The 18,779-nt window shown below is 36.9% G+C and overlaps 1 protein-coding gene across 1 annotated transcript; it reads right to left on the bottom strand.

Annotated features, from left to right (window-relative positions):
* Positions 1 to 62: 62 nt before the first annotated feature.
* On the bottom strand, positions 63 to 14,696 carry LOC119188494 (protein N-terminal asparagine amidohydrolase-like). The gene is given in 8 exon segments (XM_037446295.1): positions 63 to 375; positions 1,058 to 1,219; positions 1,999 to 2,066; positions 2,069 to 2,215; positions 3,698 to 3,880; positions 4,857 to 4,922; positions 5,432 to 5,625; positions 14,565 to 14,696. Coding segments are annotated over 7 exon segments (1,083 nt in total). The 5' UTR covers positions 5,619 to 5,625; positions 14,565 to 14,696; the 3' UTR covers positions 63 to 105.
* Positions 14,697 to 18,779: the final 4,083 nt, after the last annotated feature.

The raw sequence follows: 18,779 nt of genomic DNA, 5'->3' as shown, positions 1-18,779 counted from the left end.
TTTTTACAGATTTAATATAGTAATCCGTCCTGTAATTAAAACATCTGTATAATTAATAAATGAGTAGAAACACATTGCGGATCTGGCAAATTAAATCATCCTTTTCTATTTATAACCACAATCAGTGTGTCCCTTTCTACGCAGCAAATGCCCTAAGAATGAAAGAGAAAACACATATTCAAAATGTGCTATATAGGATGCAACATACAGACGTGATTTGTATGGACCCGCCTTCCGACACTTGTAAAGTTTAAAGCGCATCGGCACCCACAGTCCGGTCTGCTCGTCGCGGCGATAGTAATGCGACCGATTGTCCGGGAACACCGTCACCGCCGGGAACGGATGCTGTTGGATGAACTTTAGTGTCACGCGAATCTGAAATGTAATAGATTTATGAGTTTTGTGAAGATAAGCGTGATAATAGTTTGAAGCGTGAAGGAAATATTAGATTTGGTCCTTCGAGCTGGATTGTCATAGATACTCAGAAAATCCAAATTTAATTATTTTTTAATTTGATGAACTCGTCATTGCAGCTCATCCTCCCTTTCCCTTAACAGAGGTATTTTGATTCAAGGATAATTAAATACGTATTATATTCACATATTTTGGAAGCTATTGTTTTTATTGCTTTGAATGACGAGACGAGCTTGCCGGTCGCCTGATGGTAAGCGATACGACTGCCCATAAACGTAGACACCATCCAACACATTGAATTTCAAAGCTTTTTTTTTATCAAAGAGGTAAACATTTATCTTACTGCCATCCAAGATTTACGGCACTTTGCAATAAATGATCCAAACCGCCAACTAAGCGTTGATGGTAGGATTAAACCAATTAAAATAAATCTTCTGTAAGCATGCCCATTGTATTATTCTGAACTTGCTTGCGGCTTGCCCCTTGTAGAGTCTTTTCCGCTATAATTTTTTTAAAACACTAGCGATCCATAACGCCAGCGCCATCTACAATGTCCCCGTAAATCTTAGGGTGACGGTGAGTATCACTAATTGAATTTAGACTTAAGTACAGTCATATTAAGGGTTCAATTCGTGTATCATACGTTATGTACGAAGTGCGGCGGCTCCACTGCCGGCGTGGTGCTGAGATGCTGCAGTATGAAGTCGTCGGACTGCTCGAGCCACAGGTCGACTCCTCGCAGCGGGTCGTAGTTGAACGGGCCGATGCGCAACATGCCCACGCCGCTGTCGTATATATCCAGCACCTGAGGATATCAACATCATGATGATAGGATATACATTCGCCCGGATAGCGACCACCGTGTTATTACGGGAGGCATTTTAAGAAAGAAATTTATTGAAGAAGCTACAATTTTAAAATATATTACAACAGTGTCGCGACTCGATGAAATTCCGATTCAAATAGGAATTGGAAAAACAAAACTAGGTGTAAAACACACTATAGTGGTTCACGCAAGTGTCCCGTTCTAGAATCAGCCTGTGCATATCCGGTGCAAACCGACATAATCGTGTCAACTGGCAATGGGTCAACTCTCGTCGTCTATTTAGACCCACACTAGGCTAACTTTGACGTGCCAGAAAAAATAAAATAAGATAGAAGTAAAACATATAAGTAAACTAGCGACCATCCCGGCTTCGCACGGGTGCAATGCTGATACTAAATACACTATAGAAAAACTGTGAACGTTGTATATAAAAACATAGCGGCCCGCTCTGGCTTCGCACGGGTATAACATAACAAAATAACAGTATTTCTCCACTATTTAATGGATGTTATTATACATATAAACCTTCCTCTTGAATCACTCTATCTATTAAAAACCGCATCAAAATCCGTTGCGTAGTTTTAAAGATTTAAGCATACAAAGGGACATAGTAACAGAGAAAGCGACTTTGTTTTATACTATGTACTGATGACAAAATATAAAAATAAAAGTAAAAATTAAAAACAAATATAAAAGATCCCTTGTCCTGGATAGGGGACTAGAAAAATAATCTGACGTGCCAGTATAACACGACCCACCTGCGCGGAATGCGGCCCGCTGGTGATGGTCCTGGCGCCCCTCAGCGGCAGCTCTGGACCTTTGTCCTGAACGTGGCCGGGAACAGGTCCCCGGCGCGGATGTCGACCCCCACGCCCGTGACGAGCGGCGCGGGCGAGCCGCCGCCGAGCGCCGTGTTCAACTCGCAGCAACACGCCAGCGTCAGATCTATCTCCACTGTCAGGCGGTGGAACGATACTGGAATTGGACGGGGGTTTGGTTAATTATTCAAATTCAAACTTTATTAATTGTGGTTCAAAGCCGCAATTGCTTGTGGATTAAAGCTTGTTGAAATAGTAGAAAAACGATCGACAACGAAATGTTTTGGTTGATTATGTTACATACTGGAATGTGAAAGGTTTGTATTCATTTAAAGTGTTATAAATGTGATGTGCTGTGGACACTAGAGATAACCATAACGATGAGCTTATAGTACGTAGTAACCTATTCGTATAGTAACGACCAAACACACTCAAAACAATTATTTTGTACATAATTGTTTTCTTATGTACTTTAAGCTGTAGGCATCGTTGGTATATTTAAAGTATACCGCAAAAATCAGTAATTGTATGCGTGATAATTTCACCTAAACTAAAGGTAGTTTCAACGAGTCTGGCGAATCTACTAGCCTTGACTCAGACACAACCAAACATTTGCAACCATAACTCATTCGTACCACGAAATCTCGAACGCTATATTTACATTATGTACTCGAATGCCAATTAGCGCGTGAGTCAGTCTCGTCTCAGACTGTCCGCGTCACTCGCCAATAACAATAGATTGGGTTCTACACCCACGCACGGCCCACACTCCGGCTGTAAAGTCAGCCACAAAAGTTGTGAAACAAATGCAAAGCTACAAACCATCACATACATGTTATGTTAATAAATTTTTTTAATAAAGTAAATCCTTTTTATTTTAATTCGTGTAGAAAAGAACACAAAATTACATAGGCGATTTGAAAGTTTGCCTTCGTCCAACTATTTTTGTGGGTGACTGTACATGCGCATTGGCAGGGTGACAAGACTACGCATGATACGTCTAATATGTTGTGCTCTGTAGAAGAATTATTGCAATTTTGCTTATCTGCAATAAATTGTCGAGAAAGGAACAGTCCTTTGTAGTGAGCCATTGTGATTATTTGCCTTCTGTGACCAAGATCCATGACACGCTGAATTTGTCGGGAGGGGTGGAAACAACGGGGCTGTGCATGAGTATGGAAATTAATAATTTATTACCTATTTTGCGAGTACATGAATGAACTACACTATCGAAATCAAAAAAAGGTATTTAATTGTTATTTTTTTCACTGTACTTTACACCTTTGAAGTGATTTTGATAAGAGCTACACTCCAGTTTCCTGCCAGTTCTTCTTTGGGGAAACTGCTTTACGAACTGGTAGGGATACTATTGACAGAATCTAAATCTAAACGTTTTATGGGTTCGAAATATTTTTTTTACATTTCAATAAAATTAAAGAGTAAAAATTTTTTGGCAATAAGCAACAATTTATAAACAAATTAAAAATAAAAATAATTTATTAAACGATGACAATGGTGATTCAGAAATGTTCTTCAGTACAAAAATTGAACAATACAACTACTAGAAACGATAAAAAAAAGAACCTCAGTTTGCCCATTTTTACACCTGAAATAAAAAAAATATATATTCGAAACTCACGCATAATATTAGCGAAGAGTTCATCTGAATATCGGTGCGGATCCGTGAAGCCGCCGACTAGCTGTAACTCCAGGCGTCCCTCGGGATAGCCCACGGCGAGCTGCTGAACGCGCGCCACCATCGCGGCTGCCGCCTCCGCCGTGCCCGACCCATCGAGATGCGCAAGCGCAACTGCTCCCGAACCTGGAAAGTTAAGTGAGTGATAAGTTAAATGAGTATAGTGTACTTCACACGGATATTATACAAGTACAGCACACATATTCTCCTGTATTGTGAGAGTGAAATAATAATAATCTCTTTAAAATGTTTAATTACGTAGTAGTGTCTATCACACTGAATACCGTAAAGGTCGTGGAAAATAGTCAGTTTTCCTGCTTAGTTGATACTGAGTAGTAGGTCCGCAGTCTGAAATTTGTACCTGATATAGCAATAGTCTCGCCACCTATCACATCATAGGACGGAATTCACACGGCCTTACCTCTGCTTACCGCTTTGGGGACAAAAGACGCGAATGTGTATGTAACAATAAATATTTACATTGTTAATTCCAATATAAAACAGACGTGATAAATATAATATTACAAAAAAATTTGTAATTTATTAACAACAACAATACCCAAGTTCAATGGCCTATGTACGGAAACCGAGCGTATAAAAATAATGTCATTCGATTTTCGCATAGAAACAATTAATAATTTAGTGAAGTCTGTCAATAATTTGTATCCCTAGTAGGAAAATACGTATTGAAGTGTACTTAGTAGTATTCGAGCAGATGTACTATTATCGAGTAAATTAACTTTTACGCATTTCTCTATAGGTGTTTGGCAATACTATGTATAAAAAATAAATGCGTGTTTACGACTCGCATACATTTTTAGTCTATCGTTGCCATGGTTACCCGATTTACTATTCGAAGTTTAATCGCGCGCGATTTTCAATCCGTCGTATTTTAGTTCCAAATACGCTCACCGGGGCACTGTTCAAATTTTCATACAAAAATTTACATTAACGAAAGGATAACTTCATGTGGTAATGGGTACCAGTGTCCTACATTCCTGTACTCGAACAGAGAATCTTTTTGATTGTGAATATGATTTATATATTTTTTATTACAGTTTTTAAATCTATGTTTATAATAATAAAAACTAAATCAGCTTACCAGAATGTCTGACGACGACAATGATGCAAGACGTGGCGTCGTCTGATCCAATGATGCTCACATTTTCTGAAGTTTACAAAGAATACACTTTCAAAAGGTGTTCAAAGCTCATATAGTTATAGATTTTTATCTTATAAAAAATGAGGGTTGAAATTGACTTTCAACTCACAGAAATTGACTTCTGATTTTCTTCAGAACTTAATTGCTGCGAGTTTTCTTACTAATCTAAACCTTGCTTTAGGTGACTGTGGGTCCAAATGGCGATAGCTTAATTTGGAGTGGATTTGGAGTGGAATTTGGAGTGAATATCCTGATTCAAAACTCAAGGACATACCTCTGATTTTTCTACAAATTTATGTGTGTTTTCTTTGTGAATTATCGCTTGCTTTACCGGAGAAGGAAAAATCATAAGAGAACCTGTATCCTTAAAGATTTCGAAGGTAAGTGAAATCTGCGGAACCGCACTAGGCCTACTACTACCCTCTCAGTAGTAGAGAAGACCGGTACCCAGCAGGCTGACAGTATACAATACAGGGCTAATATCATACACTATTATTAGTTCCAAGTATACTAACTGTCATGCGGCACGACGGCCGCGAGCTCCCTCTGCGCGACGTACAACAAGCCGGGCGCGGGCACGACTCGCGCGGCCGCCGCTATCAGCTGCGCAGCCGCATCCCTGTAGCCCGGGTGCGCGGCCAGCAGCGCGCGCACCGACGTCGGGCACTCGTCCGACAGCACCCCGTTCAGCACCACCACCATGCTAACGCTGGGGACAAGTTATACACAATTTAAGCTTGTGCCTTGACCAAGACAACATGCTAGCCGTATTTTTAGAAGATATCTATTCAACATTTATAATACATAATATAGATGAAAAAGATTAAACATTATATTTCTACCGTAATTCTCTGGCTCACTATTACAAGGGTTGTATGTTAAAATTAAACTATTTATCGGATTTTATCGTGATTTTAATATTTTACTTTGGGAGAAAAGTTAAATATTAAAACAGCTGATGAAATCCGGAAAATAGTTTAATTTTAATGTCTAACATTCGCGTAAACACAAGAAATCATTAAGGTTGTATGTTGTAAATTTTTGCACAAATTTAATTTTATATATCATGATACTATGTATTTCTCAGTAAAAAAAAAATAATTATCCTGAAAGAATAGTGAAACCAGACATACGACTTGCGTGTAGTCAATAGGTTAAAAAATAAAGCAAATAAAAAAAGAATTTACAGCTTTTTTTTAACATTTTAGTTTTATTTAAATAATTATAATTCGCCGTCTATATTCTATTAACAGGGGCCACTCTCATATTATTGCATTAAAAACCCTCTTACATTCCCTATATTCACCTTTAAAATTGATTAACACAACATATTTATGAATAAAAAAAAAACTATCGGATACATCGTTATTTACCTTCCAACAATGAATAAAATATGAATATGCATGAGAATATTAAAATAAGACCAACAGTGAAAGAATATGTATTGGAATTAATTAAGGATAATAAAAATGTATAAATGTATAAATACAGTTGCAATGTCAGTGTTATTTACGAAACTGTAAATTCCGCGCAAAATTCCTAACAGAGCACACATTTACAATATCCAAACGTCAATAATAAATATAACCTATTATGATTGAAAGGTTATTAAACGAATAAAGAATATAATAAAAATTCTAACAAAACATTGAAACAACATGATCACATTGAATTAAGGCAAATAGGTACCTTATTTCAAATACATTGCGATGGTATATTGGGTATTAAAGCTACTATAGTGCACTAGATGGCGCTAGTAGTATGATATATGACATAAACTCTTTTTTATATTTGATAGGTATTGGGATAGAGTTCATTCGTTGTTCCAGCGTTTGCCGTTTATTCAAGTTCTAACTGAAACAAACTAACGCGGCACTCGCTCAATTGTCTTCGTAATGTATGCCGTGCGCCGCCGGGTCACGCGAGTGACACCGACAACCATTTTACACTCGACTCGATGCTCATTTACATTGACTGGCGCCCGTGTAAATACAATAAGAATATCGAAAACCAAAGTCAGATACAAATTTACAGAATAAGATTACTCAGTTGGATATACTTGTAGTGTAGTGGCGAAGGGTGAAATTGTTCGAAAGAGTACCCGATGCAACATATAGCCACAAATCGTTCAGATAATTAGATTTTATATAAATTACGAAAGCGAAGTAGGCCAGAACCGAGTTATATGGGCCCTTCGCGACTATTGTAGTGATTTGTAAATTGTCTTTGATTTGGAAAAACGACGACATTTCTTACGATAAATGATGGCATACATGTATTAAACGTTGAAACAATAGAAAATAAACATCTCAATTTCAATAGATAATTCGTTAATATATCTTCTCCGTGACGTTTAAAAAAACTAGGCTAAACTTTGGAAAATTTTGCAATAGTGAAGCCATAACAGTCTTTTTTATCTAGACAACGAAATACCTAGCCAAAGCTTTTGTGACACTTTAGTTTTTGGTGAATCAATATTCGCACCCTAGGGAATACTAACCCATTCTTTTGTAAAGTTAGCAACAAACATTGAAAAATGAAGCAGTTATTCAAATTTGTAATATTGTTGTAAGAAAAAGTGAGGGCGTGCTGGGGTTACCGCGTTGTCTCTTTCTCACGCACGCAGTGTTATGCGAGTGATAATCGGTGACGTCACAGTTTACTATTACAGTTATTTAACAACTTCCCCTGTCATCAAATTTCATAGCTTTATAACTTATTTTTTTATTTTGTGGACTAGATTCGATATTGGACGACATTTTTAAATAAAAGTTTTTTAAACATAGTCATCTACCCCATTGTGTGGACTAGCGAAGATTAAAGGATAATCATCTCTTCGCGGTCGATCTTCTATCTGGACCCCAAAGCACTTAAAAGCAGGTGCTGTAGGTTCAATTTGCCGTACCTGCATTAAATCGAACACACGGTATTATTTATCGAATTCTATACATATCACATCTAAGTTTATAGTATGCGCATTCGTACAGACATACGAACTTAGTACGCACTGTACTGGTATCTACGCAGCGTATCGGCGTAGGCATCGAATATATAGTAACACATGGAATTTACACCTAATGTTTTCAAAACATTTACCGTTATAACATAAAATTTACGATAAAAGTTATCCAATATAAATATTAAACTCATAATATTTTGCAAAACGCGATAGTGCGAACAAGTTGAATTTAAAACCTGAACACGGATTCCACACGTGTGCTGTTTGTTACATATCGGAAATATAATAGCATGTAGCATCACGGTATCTCTTTTCAAAGGTAGGCAAAGTGTAACACATACACTACACCAGCTTTGTTAGGTGATAGGTCTATTGCTCCTGCTAAAATATATCTTCTTTTGTAATTAATCTTGATATACCTGTGTAGTGAATTTCATCCACTCCAAACTCACTAACTCCTATTATAATCTCAAAATCAGTAACTAAAATTGTTTGTAAAATTAGTGTTGTTATCCTACTTAAACGTGAGTGCAGCGAAACACTTATTTTTAAATATTGTAAAAGGCTTTAATTTTTCTTTTACCACATGTATATGATTCGAACCTTGGACCTTTCAGTAGCACACATACCTACGCCACCATGAGACGAAGGACACTTCGCATAAGAGTTACTATCAGTACCAATATACAACGGATTACACAGTCAAAACGACATTCAAAACTACAGTAATTAAAATAAAAACAAGAGATTAGTAACGCATGAATGATAAAAATATATGCACCTATAAGAATATGGATGGATTGTTTCATACATTTGCGCCCGGTGATCAATGAAGTCAAGAAAATGAACAAATATATGTACCAAAAGCCGTTTCGTGTGTTGTTTTACTTTTTGTTTTGTTTGAAAATAATGGCTTTTTTTATTGGTTTGAATGACGAGACGAGATTGATTTGATTTCTTTCTTTCAAGTCTTATTATGTCCAGTAGTTACACTGGCTACAAGGTCCTTCAAACCGGAAAACAACAGTGACTACACACTGCTGCTTGGCGGCATAAATAGACATTGTGGTAGTACCTACCCAGGCGGACTCTCACAAATGAGAGACCTACCACCAGTTATGTTTGTTTCGTGTGCAGATGCGAAGTTCTGTTGAGCCTCATTTGGACGGAACAATTAGAATCCGTTCAGATAACTAGCGTCAGACGCGTTAACAACTACATTAATAAAGGTAGCTGTTAATTCAAAATTACAATTGATCGGGGTGTTCATATGATGACGTGAAAACGCACCGTACTACTAACGGATTCGACGTAGTACGGATGAACTCTACTACAGGGAAGCGGGCACCATATTGAACAGTTCCTCGGAGCACTCCTCATGGAAGAGGTGGTAGAATATACGAAGAGATTCAATGTCTCTGCATACACAGCGCCTCCACTCGCTCCGTGGTAAAGGATGGATTAGATATACAAAAATACGAGTAGTTGTTAACGCGCGTCTATCGGCGTTATCTGAACTGAGGGTATCGCAGGATAACATTAATAAAAAAAAGAGTAACAAATAATAAAAAGTTCGTTAAATAATTTGTGTATTGTTCTTTTATGAAAACAATTGAACTTATCTAGATTTAATTTAAGACTCAAGTAGATTAGACGCTTAATAGGTTTATTATGTTTCTAGATATTTCTATACTGTAATTGACACAATATTCAATTAACTGATAAATTATCTTCGCCAAGATCGTTAAACAACTAGAACATAGCATTTAGGTATTATATTATCATAATACTTCAATAACTACAGCGGCAATCTCAAAACAACTTATTACTGGGTTCCTCCCCTTATTAATAAAATCAATTTTATTCTCAAAAAAATAAACGCATTAATTCTATAAACGTAGTGACAATAAATCAAATAGATTCAATACGCAATACGATTATTCTCCGTAAGCGACTCAAAGTACTGAACTAGATGTATAATTACATAGGCATTGATCTAATTGGTAATAAATAGATTTAATATAATGACTGCTATATATTTTATAAATTGTCATGTTGAACAGGTGTCTATTATCATGATTATCTTTTTTGCCTTTATCATACCTAAAGTAGGGTGATCACAAACACGCTTTAATGCAAGTTGCCTGTTGCAGAAATTAGTTGACTTAGTTCTTACTACTGGTGTTCATCCTAGCCTAAATTACCTATATGAGACAAAATACTGTCAGAAAAGTCCACATAAAGTGATCTCCGAACTAAGAATCAAACACAGGTCTTTCCACTTCGGAACCACATAGTACCTTGCCACTAGATTAAGAATGGTATTATTCATCTTGGCTCGACTTTTAGTAGTACGAAAGAATAACATTTAAATTGTCCGAGCGCCTAATTAGTTTTAAACAAAACCACATATCACGCCTTCATCCCCAAAGGGGTAGGCAGAGGTGCAACCAGGACGCCCACTTCTCACCATGTAGATATGTTCTGTCCGTTGGTCCTGCGTCTGATCTCTATCCGGTCATGTCGGAATACCGTCTCATCGGACTGTAAGAGTGAAGGAACAGAGAGTGCACAAGTGTATTGCGCACACCCATGTGCACTATCATAATATATCCTGCGTACTTGACTGATCTCCGTTGAGATTGGCCGCCGTGGCCGAAATTCGGCTAGGAAGGGATTCATTCATTCATGTTCTGTCCCATGATGTGACGGGGGAGGTATTTATCAAATTAGTTTTAATTAATTGTTAATGTTGTGGCAACATGAAATGAAATCTGCACAATCGAGTGATTCTATTGTTTTGTAAAAAAAGGTATGCGGATGAACGCAATTAACTCTTCGTTTCCGCCTTAGCAAAAATGAATTACTTATAGGCAATTCGAAAAGTCTGTCTCTGGACAACTAACTAGACACGAAATTAATTAATGGATGACTATGCCATTCTGAAACTACCGGAACTAATGGCTCAATTTGCTTTGCCGATTCACGGAGTGCCTTGCAATAAATACAAAACTTTAGAACTAGCAATTGCTCGCGACTTTACTCTCATTGGGTTTTTATTGAATTCTCTGAAAAGTATTTTTTTACCAACGAAAGTTCGGTCAAGTTGATGATTTAAAGTCCAAAGGTGTATTAGGACGAAGGCTTTGTTTGCTCATCAAAAAGTGATAGTTTTATTATAACTTAATAATCCATATACACATGAGATCATAGAATGAATATGAAATTCATATAATGCTGATATTTACTTTCCACGAAAAATGTAATGTTAATTAATTTTCGAAACTAACTAACGTCACGTTTGTTATAAATACCGCATATTGGGCACACATTGAGAGTACTATAAAATTTGCATAATTATACAAAAATACCACGACTTTCTGTTTATTAATAATTTAAACGAACGATCGCGCAACACATTCCTTAGAAATTCCGATGCTTTCTTATTAAATTTGCGATAGATCATAAAAAATAAGCGGTGACATTTCAATTTCATCATAAATTTTTGACCGACGGGCGTTGTTTTTTTTTTTAACCGAAAACGGCAATGTACCCCACTGCACCAGATGATAAGTGGAATGGGGACCAATAGAATGCCGACAGATGAGAGATGATTACACCTCGACAGTCGACACAATTATGCCGGCCTGCAGGAACCGGATATACAAAGGCTGATCCCGGAACGCGACACACTTACGTGGGCAATTATAGCGCGTTTTAACACCTTGTGTACGGTGATCGCTATCCGGGCGGACTTAACTATAATCTACAACCAGTAATGTATAAATAGGCCGTCACTATCTCACCGACGACTAAGGAGAGGAGACTCGGGCCGCGAGTTTCTAGTTCAAGAAAACAATATTATTTGACTATTGACATTGGCAAAATCAACAATGAATCAGTGGTGTCATTCAGTGACACACGCTTTCTTACGTACTTTTTACACCACAAGAAGAGAAGAGAAGTATGAGACAAAATAAATTGTTAAATACCACAAATAACCCTAATCCTTTTTATTAAAAGGTTTAAAACTACTTATAATTTTTATCAAGACTTTAACAGCTAAATGTGTTTGAGCCGTTTGATTAGCTTAAATGCACTGTAACAAGCATGCTTAATTCTACAACCTTGAGTCTAATTAGTAGGTACAAGAATGTTTAATTAAATTTTACAAGTCATTGACGTCCACATTAATTACGGAAGAGTATGAATTGAATTGTTACTTATTTAATTCGAAATTGTGTATACACCGATATAATCACATACTATCATGAGACAGATATCGGCGAAATTTACTTACAAGATTCGTCTCTATCTATCCGTGTAGGGATAAACGCGTGAGCTTACGTACATTAAGACATACAAATTATAAATACCAACTATTATGGAATAGATATTAACTCGACGTATTAACACGAGTTGCGTCTCTATCTACCTCATTGGGGATAAACGCGTGAGCTTACGTATAAATGCGAAACACAGAGACACATATTAACCCAAGACTTCCCCGTATTTCCGCGAATCAATAAGAATGTTAACTGCATAGCATAAAACACTCGTAACTCGTGTATAATTACATTCACAGATAAATTGTTATATTAACGTTCACTAAATTGAACTATAAAATCTACTGCGAGTCGTATATTTTTAATTAATTGCCGTATGCCAGTATGATAATTACGTTCAAGGAAGATGTTTGAAATAAGATTGTGTTTGTGTCGAGTGGGTTGTCTTTAAAATAAAATTATTTTTTGGATTTAATCGCGAAGACGAATTGAGATGTTGCTGCCTTAATTGTCACGGGCGGAGCATGACGGCTACAAAGTTGTCGCAACTTCGGAAGTAAATCAAAAAAAGTTTCATACCGATGTCTAACATTCATTAGGCTGCTCTTAATAAGGTTTAACAAATCTTAGAATAGGAACATATCCTGTGTATATTCCATTAGGCCGCTATGATTGTGTAGACTATAATTCGTCAGTCGACAAGCTATGCCTGCGCCTCTGCATACTCCTTCGGGGATAAATGCGTGATATGCAATTACTGAGCATTTTGAGACACGTTTCAGAATGACGAGGACAGTCGAACTTTCGTATGTTGTTGCTACTATATATTGGGCAGTCGCGTTGCTTATCGTCATTCATATAAATAAAGAGTTACATTGCCTAGTAACAAAGACATCATGGCGAACCTGGTTATCGGCACATCGTATAAATATGTCTAATTTATTTACTCGTGTAGCATTTAAAATTTGTTATCGTTTTAGAATACTCCATTTATTGCACAATTAAATAAGTAACATTGTAATATTATTTGAAGCGTGTATATTGTATAAATCTATATGGGGAATGACAAGCGTTGATCATTAACCAGGCACCGTCTCAAATACGCCGAAAAGGGTCGCGGGAGTTTACTTAATATGCCGCTGTGGAGTATAAATAGTGTCTTCTTCTTGTAGTGCCTCTTTAACTAGTGAAGTTTTGCAGTCAGCTCAGTATATCTTGCAAGGAGAAATATCTCAGCGCTTCCATTCTCCGTCCACTCGCGAATGTTCCGTAACCACGCTATTTTCTTCAATCGGTTTTCCTTTTGCCCGTTACGTTTTCCATCATTATGAGTTGAAAAAGTTCGTGCTTGTCATAGTTTAGTACTTGTCCCAAATACAGTATATTTGGGTGCGTCGGCTAATTTAAATTAATCATTATGCAAAACCAGTTAAGATGTTAAATCGTTGGTATGAATAGGGCACGTCGCATTTGAAATAGTCAGTTGGAAGCTGTCGAATTGTGTGGAGCTCAGGAAATAACTTTAAAAAAATTCTATAATGAAAAGTAGAGGACACGATTGAGTTTTACTCTCACGTCATAGAAGGTGATGATCAAGTGGAACCCTGTGTAGGAGGAAACGCTGAGGTACCCTTTTTAAAAAATTACTCGCAATTTACTCCTCCTTCATATATCCTTCTCTCCTGCATATATGTTAATAGTGTAATGTACTCGAACTCAAAGCTAGCTCCAAGGTGTTTCACATCATCGGGCCTAACTTTAGAATGTAAGACAGACGATTTCACCGATCAGTCGCCCTTCAGGCAAGTGATTTTCCGCATAAAGACAAGGAAATATATAAAAAAAAATCCTCCCATCGGGTGTGGTTAACCCTTTATCAGTCATGGCTCCTTTTGAAGGTTTTGAAACATAGCCACCTCATCCAGATCTTTAAATGCTGGTGCCACATAGCACCACGCTTCCATTGTTACCTGAATTATTACAAAAATGTAATAAACATCATATTCGCGCAGGCAGATGCGCATGCGATGCATATTTATTGAAGATACGTCCTTGAAACAGATTTTAAACTTAAGGAACAACCAAACTATCAAAACCACTAAAAGTGATATTACTAACCTAGTTTGATAACGGTCAAGTGAAAAACAAAACTTTAAAATGACTTATCCGTGCGATTTAAACTACACCTTAATAAACACGTCATTAAGTTTACAATAAAATACAACCATTATAAAAAAGTCATCAACCCAAATACAACGGTAATATAGTTATAGAAGATAATGAACACATTTTAATTAATCACCAATCGTTGACAATATAATGAAACGGCGCTGTATAACCATAATTAACAAAGTAAACAAAATGTATAGCCATAGATGGTGTTATTGACTAGTCTTTGCTCACCCTTCCACACCAGTAGATGTTTCATTCTTGGATTGAAAGTTCTAAATATCCATTTAGCTTTTTCCGCGTTTACTCATCACCATTATCCATACGACTAAACAAGGGCGTATCCAGGAGGGCAGTTGTGTCCCCCTCCAACACTACTACACAAAATTTTAACTAAATAGTATATGAAATTTCCGCTTTGTCCCCTGGAACAATAATCGAAATTCGCCGCCGCTTAAGTTGAACACTGACATTATCTTTAATGCCAAACACGAACATATTCACAAACTCGATTATTATAAAAACAGGATCATTAAAATAATAAAATGTAGTATAATTTATAATATACCTATTTCATAATATGTATGTTAGTATAGCAATACTATATTATATTGACCGATAAATCGCTGTAAACACTATTAAAAGGCAGATATATAGCTTATCATCCACTTAAGTACGATTACGTCAGTACGAGTGGTTTAATGCGACATGCGTCCGGATTTCGATACGACCAATCGGAGATTGTGGTTTCGAGATTTGGTGGATATGCAGCATATTTTTAACAGCAAACGCCAGGCGTGTTTGCTGCGCTCGCTTTCTGTTTTCAGCACGCATGTTTGTGTGTAATAGTACGCATTTCTCGAATGCATCGTGTTAACAGGATTTAATGTGCTTAGAATGTGGCAAAAAACACGACGCGACTCCGTGTTGTTTTATTGTTATTGGTAGAGAGCCTAACACGTGACTGACGCATTGGCCTCTCGACCAATCACAAACATCAAATTAAACGACATCGGCTTACGAGTCGCGGTTCTTTGGGACATAGAAGGGGGCTGATTTCCTATGCAACATGTTATTTTAACAAGCATATAATGCTGGTCATCTAGTTCATGACAATTGAAATTGGCATGCAGAATATCATTCCACGCTAATTTCACGGAGATGACAGCCGTGTTACGAGTATACACGCTAATAAAAATCAAGAGCCGTAGCCAAGACGTCTTGCTACAATCGTTAACGCTAATTCAAAAAAAAATAAAATGAAACATCCGACCCATAAGTCTATAATAGCTTGGAAGTGTATAAAAAATGTAGGTATGTACTGCAATCATCCTGAAAAATTAGGTGCTTATGATATAAGCGCCGCTAGCTTAACTGGCTGTGGAACGGACTGTCGAGACGAATGTGCAGGTTCAAAACCCGAGGGCAAAAATTTGTGACTTTTCTAAAATGATGTGTCTATTGTATTCTTTGTGAATTATTGATGGCTTTAACGGTGAAGGAAAACATCCTGAGGAAACCGGCATACCTGAGAAATTCTCTATATGAATTATGAGGTTATATGGAATCTATCAATCTAGGGCAGCTTGGTAGACTAAGGCCTAATCCCTCTCATTAGCACAGGAGGCCCGTGCCTAATAGTGGGACGGTATATAATACTGGGCTGATATTATTATATCATAATGCATAGGATCGCACTGGCTTTAATGTCCTTCATGGGTGAAGAACCAATGCTTGCGTAAAGCTTGATGGCTGAAATAGGTACTTATAATAGGTAGATATTTACAACTCGGTGCGGTTGATAGGCAAAGAGGTTTACACCTCATTAATGCACAATGTAAACAAATACATTTTATTTTTATTGAACACTGGATCGATAGACAATTTAAGTACCCAACATTGTGCCCAACAAGTAATTATTGGACTTTTCATGCTTACATAGACTAAATATATATTTAATTAGTTGTTAGTTGTTACTATCAATGTTTTGTCAATTTAATTCTTGACATATAAAATCACAAATAGTTTAACTTAAAGTTAAGTTTAATTATCTTAATCACTGATTAAAAATATTTATTCTTAGGGTCCATAATGCATGTAAAATATACATGTCACACGAAACTCGGTTGACTATTCCACCATACCTTTAAGCGATTTTGAAATCAAAAGCTCTCAACTTAATAACCGCTACATCTATCTATTTTGCAAAACCACAGACTAACAACATTGCACAACAGAAAATTTGTGATGAACCCGGCCATTCTTCAATTTCCAGTAATAATGAAATTAATTTATATAAGAATAAAATTTGTTTTAAGATTCTCTCGCCTCTAGTGACTTGTGAAAGGTCCGTGTTACATCATGGTACGCGAATCTTCGTAACCATAGCGATTACGAGAAAAGTGTATACAAAATTTGACGAGGAAAAAAAGACTTCCTTTACGTAACGAGAGGTGATTGATGGAACGCGTCATCTGCTGAGAAATGGCGGCCACCACGTACGATGTTGCCATGCTACAATGATAAAATTTCGAGGTCGATTGTACTCGTGTCAATTGCTATAAAAACATAAACAAACATCTACGATCACGAAAAAAAAACAGAGGATAAAACAGTATAAAATAAAAGAGATAATGTATCGTTGTGTGTTAGAGAACAGGCGACAATGGACATATATAATGTAGTTCTCTTAATTTAATAAATCAATTATTAAAGGAGTTCAAACCTGGAATTTGAAAGAAGCACGTATTCCAAATTATGTAGTTTACCCCAATGGCTTACGACCGACTCGTCGTACGAAATGTGATGAAAAACTATAGGGTCATAGGACCTAATTTCGAATCGCGTCCTTAAGTCGGAATATGCAGTGGCCGTCAAAGCGGCCGTGAAAGGATACGTGTACCGTCGGATAACTATATATGTGAACTATACTGTATATACATCATCATCATCATCAGCCGCAGGATGTCCACTGCTGAACATGGGCATTTCCCAAGATTTCCAGATCGCCCTATTCGAAGCGGCCCGAATATAAATATTATTATTCAATCCAGTATAATACAGGGCAAGGAAAAACCCATTCTATTGACGTAGGTATTTTTTTTTTATTTATTAAGTTTTCCAACAGACATAACACTACGATTATAAATGCATAACATCACGCATTTTATCCCCGAAGGTATGCAGAGGCGCAACTAGGGCACCCACTTTTCGCCAAGTATGTTCCGTCCCATGATGTGATAGGGGGCGAGCCTATCGCCATATCGGGCACAAATTCCAGACTCCGGGCTGATACTGAGCAGAAAACCCAAATATCACTTTGCCCGACCCGATTCGAACCCAGGACCTCAGAGCGCTACTGTACCGGACGTGCAATACAACTACGCCACCGAGGCAGTCCAACTACGATTACAATAATTTAAATATAACTTATAGCTATAAAGTAATACAAAGTTAGGAAATTTTTTACAATACATATTCCAAAACTAGCTACATATCATAATAACTGGCAACATCGATCTTGACTCGTTCAAACAATAAAAAACAGTGTTCCATTGATCCACACTGGGGATATGTATGGGCAATTTAACTTCGGTAAACTTTGCATTGAACGTGCATTATGATAACAATAGTCCAATTATACACGTCTAAAAGTGTATTACACCGGCATCAATCATACAATCTCGTACTGAATCTGTTATTTCAAATACCCGCAGGCCAAATGTTTGTGGAGGGAGATTCGAGTCTAAGAAAAGAACTTTAAGTACTTAAAAGTGTTGTCACAAATAGCAGTTACCGTTCGTTTGATAAATAAAAAAATAACATATTACAGTGATCTTAAGGTACTCGTAGCTTACAAGCTCAAGCTAGGCGAACTGTAGTGAACCATAGTACTTATATTTCCATAGAATATAGGCATTAGTTTCATTATGGATGTAAGTTACACAAATATTTACAATATACTCATACCTAAGTTGATAAGTATAATCGAGGGCAAAAGCAAATAACACGAATTTAATTTTGCTATGAACAAAAACTAGTAACTATAAAAACATTTGATGCAAACTTGATCTGAATATTGAGCGGTATATTTGCATTCTATAACATTTCTGTAACAATCTTTGACACAAACACGACATATTTACCTCTTCGTTAAAGCCAATAAAAACACCAACACATTCACTTTTAACACTGTCACTTTGTATACCGTTCAAAAGATCGAAACTTGAAAACGAGACGAGACTTGACGAGAATAATTCAAATTATTCGAACATAAGCGTTACGCGGTGCGAACAGAAAGCGACTGAACCGAGCGCTCTAGAGGGGTTATCACACAACCGCCATGAGCGCATCGAGTGCCACGAGTTACTGGCTTGTTATTGTTATGATAATGCTTATTATGTTGGTTATAATGCCCCGATAGTGTCTGTATCTTGCAATAAGCAATTA

Source organism: Manduca sexta, unplaced genomic scaffold (assembly GCF_014839805.1).
Source record: "Manduca sexta isolate Smith_Timp_Sample1 unplaced genomic scaffold, JHU_Msex_v1.0 HiC_scaffold_2826, whole genome shotgun sequence".
Lineage (NCBI taxonomy): Eukaryota > Metazoa > Arthropoda > Insecta > Lepidoptera > Sphingidae > Manduca > Manduca sexta.
The sequence above is the reverse complement of the archived record's forward strand: the minus strand, read 5'-3'. Positions and strand labels throughout refer to the sequence as shown.